Source organism: Sinocyclocheilus anshuiensis, unplaced genomic scaffold, assembly GCF_001515605.1.
Source record: "Sinocyclocheilus anshuiensis isolate Anshui unplaced genomic scaffold, SAMN03320099.WGS_v1.1 scaffold733, whole genome shotgun sequence".
NCBI lineage: Eukaryota > Metazoa > Chordata > Actinopteri > Cypriniformes > Cyprinidae > Sinocyclocheilus > Sinocyclocheilus anshuiensis.
Window position 1 is genome coordinate 1,327,835 of NW_015539923.1, and position 9,717 is coordinate 1,337,551.

The 9,717-nt window shown below is 37.2% G+C and overlaps 1 protein-coding gene across 1 annotated transcript; it reads left to right on the plus strand.

Moving 5' to 3' along the window:
• Nucleotides 1-7,179: 7,179 nt before the first annotated feature.
• LOC107686580 (regulator of G-protein signaling 9-binding protein-like) lies at nucleotides 7,180-9,363 on the plus strand. Its single transcript, XM_016483646.1, has one exon. It carries the CDS (start codon nucleotides 7,838-7,840, stop codon nucleotides 8,564-8,566), a length of 729 nt encoding a protein of 242 aa, XP_016339132.1. The 5' UTR covers nucleotides 7,180-7,837; the 3' UTR covers nucleotides 8,567-9,363.
• Nucleotides 9,364-9,717: the final 354 nt, after the last annotated feature.

A 9,717-nucleotide genomic window follows, 5' to 3' on the forward strand; every position in this document is an offset into this window, starting at 1 on the left:
ATTAAAAAGTTTATTTTGTCCTCATTTCAGTCCAAGAAAATACATTCTCAAATGTCACATTTGAAGAAAAAACTTTATTTGTCTATAACACGTGTTGTCTAACACATAAAATATAATACATATAATACATAACCTAAATGTCGGCTCCTGGATAATTGGAAATTGTATTTTCTTGCCCCTGAAATATATTTTGAAATATATTTTGGTATATGAAGGTTGAAACTATATATTTCATATACATTTCACTGAGCTTTACTGTTTACAACATGCATTATAGCATATATTTAAAACAGATCTTTTGAGTGTTTTTAACCACGTGAAAATAATGTTGTGTTTGCATATCATTACGAATGTCAGTGTACTTGATTAAGCCTATCTTTGTATTTCTAAAAGTACAGAATGTACTGTAACTGTACTATCACATAAATGAATTTGCTGGTTGCTGATATCCTCCTGCCTCAGATTAAGTGCTCTATCCCTTGAAAACTTTCATCTGAAGAAGCCATTTCACATGGTCAGAAGATGAGCGAGGAAAAGGCTACTTCCATTAAAAGGGGTATTAGTGAGCATTATAGTGTTAATCCAGGGGCCTTTAGTAACCTGGTAATCTGGATTACAGCATGTGCAGATCATCCTGTGGTTTGGGCTGGTGACCCCTCAGTCAAAGACCATCTTTATAGTGCATTAGCATGTTTTCTGTACCATTTCAATATTTGATCTATACGGTGAAGCTGCTTGAGTAAACACTCTCAACTGTATGCCTTCCTCTGCTCTGTGTTTCTCATGAATATGTAAGCTTTTGCAAAAGTTTAAGGGCTCGACACAGTCAAATGTGCCATCCTTTACTGGAAGTTCTTTACAGGGTTGCTGATCAGGTCAAAAAACTAGTCCACCAAAAAAAGATATTCCATCATAATTTACTCGCCCTCATGTTTCAATGTGTTTCTTTCCTCTGTGGAACATGAAAAAATATACTTTGAAGCATTAAAGAGTTTCAATTCCTGTTGACTTCCATTGTGTTTTTTGTCCATGCAATGGAAGTCGAAGGAAACTAAAACCGTTTTTCAGTTTTGTTAGCAACATTTTTCAAAATATCTTCTTTTATGTTCCACAGAAGAAAGAAATGCATACAGTTAAGTCCATCAAAACAAGTTTAATTCAGCTGCTCTAAAGCAGCTCTACAGGTTTGGAATAATATGAAAGAAGTTTCATTTTTGGGTGGACTATCCCTTTAAAGAGTACATTTTAAGTTCAATATATCCAGGGAAAGTATAGAACCTGCCAATACGAACCTTGCTGCTTATGACAGGAAAGCAGCTGGAAGCTTGTGGGCTCATTTGCCCTCTCCAAGGCTAAGAGCTTCCTGCCCTGAGTGTATTTCAGGTCACCTCTCCATCCACTGGAGAAGAGCTTAAACATCAAGCAACATTTTCCCTTAGCATGGCTGGTCGTGTGTCAGTGTTCTACATGATTTTCTCAGTGGCAGATCAAATCAGCTCAAAGCAGAAATTAATATGGAATTTGTAAAGGTACTCATGAAAACAACAATAAGCTGCCAGCACCAGATGTCATGATTAGGTTTTGAACAGATGGTAACAAACGAGGTACCATTAAATGAAATAGACTTGTTCCCAAATGAAATATGACTTGATCCCTTGAAAACTTTGATCTGAAGAAGCCATTTCACATGGTCAGAAGATGAGTGAGGAAAAGGCTACTTCCATAAAAGTAGGGGTATTAGTGAGCATTATAGTGTTAATCCAGGGGCCTTTAGTAACCTGGTAATCTGGATTACAGCATGTGCAGATCATCCTGTGGTTTGGGCTGGTGACCCCTCAGTCAAAGACCATCTTTATAGTGCATTAGCATGTTTTCTGTACCATTTCAATATTTGATCTATACGGTGAAGCTGCTTGAGTAAACACTCTCAACTGTATGCCTTCCTCTGCTCTGTGTTTCTCATGAATATGTAAGCTTTTGCAAAAGTTTAAGGGCTCGACACAGTCAAATGTGCCATCCTTTACTGGAAGTTCTTTACAGGGTTGCTGATCAGGTCAAAAAACTAGTCCACCAAAAAAAGATATTCCATCATAATTTACTCGCCCTCATGTTTCAATGTGTTTCGTTCCTCTGTGGAACATGAAAAAAGATACTTTGAAGCATTAAAGAGTTTCAATTCCTGTTGACTTCCATTGTGTTTTTTGTCCATGCAATGGAAGTCGAAGGAAACTAAAACCGTTTTTCAGTTTTGTTAGCAACATTTTTCAAAATATCTTCTTTTATGTTCCACAGAAGAAAGAAATGCATACAGTTAAGTCCATCAAAACAAGTTTAATTCAGCTGCTCTAAAGCAGCTCTACAGGTTTGGAATAATATGAAAGAAGTTTCATTTTTGGGTGGACTATCCCTTTAAAGAGTACATTTTAAGTTCAATATATCCAGGGAAAGTATAGAACCTGCCAATACGAACCTTGCTGCTTATGACAGGAAAGCAGCTGGAAGCTTGTGGGCTCATTTGCCCTCTCCAAGGCTAAGAGCTTCCTGCCCTGAGTGTATTTCAGGTCACCTCTCCATCCACTGGAGAAGAGCTTAAACATCAAGCAACATTTTCCCTTAGCATGGCTGGTCGTGTGTCAGTGTTCTACATGATTTTCTCAGTGGCAGATCAAATCAGCTCAAAGCAGAAATTAATATGGAATTTGTAAAGGTACTCATGAAAACAACAATAAGCTGCCAGCACCAGATGTCATGATTAGGTTTTGAACAGATGGTAACAAACGAGGTACCATTAAATGAAATAGACTTGTTCCCAAATGAAATATGACTTGCACTGCAGGGTGGTGCATGCATATTTTACATTGATGCCACACAGATTCATTTGTTATGAATTATCTGATCTTTTGATTTGTGTCTATCAAGTTCCAAATAACAAGAGAAGATTTGGAAAATATTTAACAGAGTGTCTATTTACAGTAAAGGCAAATTTACACTAACTCTGCCCACCAACGTGTGGCTGGTCTACACAACATTACCAAAGACGGCACTTATAACCATCGCTATTTGCACTGTGTAAATAGCATCTATTGCTAAGAAAATATGCTATTTTCATGTTTCACATGTAAATACCATCTACCACTATCACTACCACTTACACTTACAGTAGTCAACATTTGAAGTGGATCAAAGAAGTTCATCAAAGTTGTCCTAAGACAAGAACGGGTATTGTTTTGGTTTTAGGACATCTTTGATGAAAGGTTTTGATCCACTTCAGATGTTGACTACTGTATATATATATATATATATATATATATATATAAATACATTAAAGATTTCACCAAGAAAAAAAGTCTATGTACTTATAGTCAACATCAACACTGCAAAAATGCCTTGATTGATGTGAATTACTAAATAGAATCGAAAATGCTGTTAAAATAAACATTTAGGAAAATGCATTCAGTAAATAAATAATAATTTAAATGTTATTTAACATCTAAATAACAACTCATTAATGTGAATGCAAATCATTATAGATTTTTATTTTACCTAAGTTAGTCTGTGATTTAAAATAAATAAATAAATAAAAATCTCTTTTACTCAACTAGACTGTTTATTTGATTGAAAATACACTACGAACTGTATAATATTGCGAAATATTATCACAATTTAAAAGAACTGTTTTCTATTTGAATATATTTTAAAATCGAATTAATTCCTGTGACACAAAGCTGAATTTTCAGCATCATTACTCCAGTCTTGATCCTTCAGAAATCATTCTAATATGCTGATTTGCTGATCAAGAAACATTTCTTCTCATTATAAATGTAAAAAAAATGGCTGTGCTGCTTAATATTTATGTGGAAAATGTGATACATTTTTGTAATGATTCTTTAAGGTTTCATTTATTTGAAATAGAAAACTTTTGTAACGTTATAAATGTCTTCACTGAAACTTTTGATAAATTTAATGCATCCTTTCTGAATAAAATTTTCTGACCTCAAACTTTTGAACAGAAGCATATTAAAGGGGTCATATGATGCTTTTTTAAAGATCATTATTTTGTGTATTTGGTGTAACAGAATATGTTGACATGCTTTAATGTTCAAAAAAAATTTTTTTTTCAAATACTGTACATTATTGTAGGTCCTCTATGCCCCGCCTCTCTCAAACGCTTCGTTTTCTACAAAGTCCCTCCTTCCGACAAGCGCAGTCTGCTCTGATTGGCCAACTGACCCAGTGCATTGTGATTGGCCGAACACCGCAAGCACCCGTCGGAAATGTAACGCCCCTTACCATAATCACGAGCGAAAACTTGAAATCGCATCATATGACCCCTTTAACATTTTGCTTGATGTAGGTATAAAAACATTTCTCTAAAAAATTACATTTGAATTGAAATAAATACTAAGCAGATCACCAGATAAGCTTCAATTTTCTTACATTTTTGAATTCATATGTGTGGTGCTTCTATATTGTTCTACTACTGGTAAAATACTGAATGATTACCATATGGTATTTGCATGGCATTTCAAAGATTACCATGATGCATTAGGCCTATATGAAGTCTCTTGGGGTGGGCATATTGTGGTGGCACAGCTGGCAGAAGTAATGGGAGGTCGACTCAGCCAGTGGCCTGCAGGGACGTGCTGTTTTTCACCCTATGGGGCAGCAGTTGCAATGGCATATCATATTCTACATTCACACAGCAGGGTAATGTGAAGGTTTTTTCCTCCGGGTCTCCCAGCAGGTGAAGTCTTATCATAGCTCTTATTGTACAGTAAAACAATATGCAACTCAATTGTAAGGGAATTATATCTATTAATTTTACAAACATGTTAAAGACACTATGATTATCAATTAAAACGAGGCAGAGTCTGTAAATTAATTGTTATTTGGCAGTGGCTTTTTATTCAGAGCATCTCCCAGTGAGCTAATTGCAGAGACAGTCCCGCTGGAGCAGACCTGGGGTGAGGCGTCTTTCTCACAGGGACAACAGAGACATAACAGAAGCAAAGCAACAGCTGAGGGTTGCCCCAGTCTGGGATCCTGCTCACGACATTTGTGATAGCAGCACCGATTCTTACCCATTACACAGCCTGTGTGGGTCTGTATCTGCATATGCTCTGAGGAAAGGGTAAACTGAGAACAAAAATCAATATTTCCCTCTTATTAATGCATGACTAATCCTTCATTCAAATATATTTGGCATTCTCAACTCCACATGCTCTTTCATTCAGTTTAGAGGAAATACTCACCCCAATTATTTCTGTCTATGAATACTTATTGAATATGGGGATAACTGAACAAAAATGTGCGATAAAATAGGATAGATAGATAGATAGATAGACTGATTTATGCAATCTTTCAGTCTATTTATGAAATCCATATTATTTGTCAATGCACAAGTACTCATGGAGAGCAATACATCTAATACTCTGGCTCTGGTTTCATTATATCAAACAAGTGGCAGTCTGTTAATGAGAGACCCAATCTGACATAAGATGTTTTGAAATGAGATGCTTTTGAAAGTAGCACATGGCTGAGTGGTTGCTAATGGTGATTAAGTGAAAGTGACCCATACAGAAAACAAAGCCTAGTTCTTTAACTGAAAATCATACACAACACATAAAACACATATGATTATCTAAAATCATATTTCTAGTTTTAGTAAACTTTGAATTTGTCTAATTCAGTTTTTCCATTTTAAAGAACCCTAAATGAACATGACAAATTCTTTTCTGGGAAAGACTGACTCACACAGTTATAACATTAATAATTTTCTAGGGTCAGAAAAAAATGGTAATGAAAGCTACATCACAACATCACATTTTTGTGTGAGAAATCTTAATTAACATTGCACATGTAAAAAAAAAAAAATGATGACTTTCATAGTATGGAAAAAAGTACTATGGAAGTCAATGACTACCATAAACTGTTTGGTTAACAACATTAATTAAAATGTAAAAAAAAGTTAATTTGAATTAATTAAAAAAAAAAAAAAGTCTTTTAGTATTCAACAAAAGCAAGAAATTCATACAGATTTGGAGGGCGAGTAAATGATGAAAAAAGTTTTTGGGTAACTTTACCTTTAAGTTTAAAATAAAATCAGTGCTTCTAAAACCTTGAGATAAAGAAAGAGTCTAGAAAGGACTAGAAATAGGCTTGAAAATACTTTTATTTTAAAATAGAGTAAAAGTTGAATGTAGACTTGTTTAAAAGCTTTGGTTGTTGTACTAGTGTTGTTGCACAACCTGTATCTAAAAGTAAGCTATTCCATCTGTGTAGTCCTCATGGGACAGCTCTTTCACAGTGGAACTCTGTAAAAATGTATTGTGCATCTCTTTAAAAACATTGAATCATATGTTGCCTATTTTAGGGTCTATTTGATGTGATGCACACAGTTCTTAAAGCGCTAATTATGATATGTTTGCAGCATCTAAAATAAGAATCACAATTTCAGTTAAGTAAGTAAACATTTATTTATATAGCACCTTTCAAAACAAAGTTACAAAGTGCTTTACAATAAAAAGATCAGTACAGTAACAAAATACAAAAAATACCATCAACATTTAAAAAAAGCCATATGATAGAATTGAGTCTTAAGAAGAGACTTAAAAGAGGATACAGTAGGCTAGGAGCCTGCCTAATAACCCCAGGCAGGGAGTTCCATATAGCTTAAAGTTAAAGCCCAAATTTAAGCTCTTGTAATCTTTGCTTGTTAACAAAATAAACCGTATAAGCCACTCAGCATCAACACTTCCAAGCTGGGTTAAAGTTGTAAGGTGTTCCAAAACTTCTTGAGAGATATCCAAATTAGTAAAGGAACAACTATATTTGATGCAGACTTTTGAGCAATGCCATCAGTGTAATGGTTTATGAATATCAGCTCTGATTAAATATTGGACTACGTGTTCTTTTTTTAAAGGTAGCACTGCCACCTGTTCACTATTACAAAACATTTAGCCTACTGTGGAGAGGCATCAAGCACAAAATAGAAGCTTAAACTGTTTATTATATTCTATATGATGTTATATGAAAGCATTTTTAAATAGCCTAATATAACACATTTATAACAATGCTGTTGGTATATCAAAAACAAAATTCCAAACAGTGCTTATAAATACTGTTAAGAGACCTATAAAAAACGGCATCAAATGGTATCGGCCAACCAATCCCGACAGGTTTGGCTGATCTTCCAGGATGTGAGTGCTAGACTGGTTATTTCACTGGCCAGCATTTACTCCTATTTAAGCTCGTATCACGGATGACTGGCGAATAACGGATCGCTGCTGCCTTCTGGAAATCTCGGCATCTTCATCACCATCACTATCAGCATCATCACCGACACCAACAAACATTACACGACAGCAACTCCGTCGCGTTTAGAACGTTCGGGCGTTTTTTTTTACATTCCGCCTTCGCAGAATCTGTTTACATTGCTCTCTCTTGGAATGCCTATGTGACGTCATGGAGGTAGACGTTCTGTTTGGAGTTTTAAAATGAACACCTGTTATGTTTCAAATGGCATGCACGTTGCGCAAAAAGAAGAAGAGAGGCGACGTTTTAAATTCATGCGGACATACTGAAGCCTTCTAATCTCCGGCAGCGCAACTAAAGCCGTCTAGGGATCCATTTAGTGATAAACCCGACTGCTGCTGTCCGTCTGCATCAACAGAGAACATGGATGGTGAGGAATTTGCAATGACGAGAGCGATGATGATGATGATGATGATGAGTGCACTTGTGTGACTGCTCTGCTCCCGTGGAAACTAAAAGACACTATCATCTAGCGCGTTTTGTGGATTTTCGGTGAAAAACTTAACCGTATCTCCGCGCAAACATGGGCAAAGACGAATGCAAGACCATGTTGGACGCGCTCAACAAAGTCACAGCTTGCTTCAGGCATCTGGTCATCGCTTTGGGGAGCACATCTGATTCCCAAAACCTCCGAGAGGAACTTAAAAAGACCCGAAAGAAAGCCCAGGAGCTGGCCGTGGCCAACAGGACTAAACTCACGGCTCTTCTGAAGGACAAAAACATCAGCAAAGATGATCGAGCTGAATACGAGCGCCTCTGGGTGCTATTCACCAGCAGCATGGAGCTCCTGGATGTGGACATGAAGCGGTCCTTGGAGATCGGGCAGGATTTTCCTCTCAAAGTGCCGACGAGACACCTCATCCAGACGGGAATGACAGGCAGCACCACCACCGTGGCGGCTCGAGCCATGAGCGTCCAAAACATGAAGTACGAAGCCGACGCGAACATCGACACGGTGGACCTCAAAGAGCTGGAGACCGAGATCGCTCAGGTGGACCAGATGATGGAGGAGATGGAGATGAAGGTCCAGGTGGCGCCGTGGGCAGTCGAGGCGAAGCAAGAGGCAGGAGCCGAGTTGAAATCCACCGTCAGCGTTGGGAATTCGTCGGTTGGTGTCATCTCGATCTGCGAGGAGGAACCCAAAGAAACGGTGGAAGGAGAAACTGGGCTAATGAAAGTATTTGCAGGGATCATTTTCACCGCGGTTTTGCTCATAGCTGGAATTCTGGGGTACCTGGTGATTAATCTATAATGGATGAAGATAGTCTATCTGAATGACAGTGGTTCAGGGCTTTAGATTTTCTTATGGAGGAAGCAACAAGTTGCTACGGTTGGCCTGTGAAATTGTGGGGGTAATTTATGATGCTCCTGGTGTGGAGATAAGCAGATCACCTGGATGGGTATTAGTAAAATGCATCAGTGTTTAAAGGGAATAGCCAAAAGGAATAAAAACTCTTCTGGTGGTCCATCATGATTGGTTCCTCAACCCATGAATGTAAAAACTGGACAGATCACAATCAAAAGTGGGATTGTCTCATAAAAGCTTTTATTTTAGCAAATTTGAATCCTAAATTAACTGTCACTCTCACTATCTGGCAGTTTCACCACTCGGCAAATACCTACAACCTGAAGACAGACTACAACTTTGTGACCCTCTGTCAGAGCATCAGAGGGATGTGCATATTAAACAGGTATTTGTTTCACAGTTTATATAGGTAGGTGACATATTTAAGGTTGCTCATCGTGTTTCTGACCTCCTGAGGATTCACACCAAGATCTTGTTAGTCCTTCTGCAAGCTGTTGGTTTATGTTTCTAAAGATGGCCCATCGTTGACTGCTTGTGCTCTTAGGTGTGTTCTGAAAAACAGTCTATTATAGTTTATTTGTATATATGAATTGTACTCATGTTAAATTAGTGTATATACAATATATTTATTATAATAAATGAAGTAAATGGTGCTTGTGTTTTGTTTGGGTCTTTAGGCTGTTCTGTTAAAGGCACAATGTGTAAGATTGTTTTATTAAAATATCCAAAAACCACTAGAACAGTGTTATATATTTTGCTGACTTGTGTACTTACATTATCCCAAATGTTTCGAAGAATGTTTAAATCCAGAGAAATAAGCAATTTTAACTAGTGACACGGACCGTGTCCATAGTGTCATTGTGTCGCCTGCCAATGACGTCATAACCCCTCGATTTCCGGTTTTGTTTTGTAGAAAACATGGAAACACCAAAGACGCTTTAATATGTTATGCGTTTTATTAGACGGGTGACGACCGCACAGAGTAGCATTATAATGTATATTCAAATGTATCTAGTATGATAAAACAGCGCTGCTTTACCCCACATACGCACGACCGGAAGGAGCGGAAGCAGTCGACTGTGGCATAATAAAAGCTC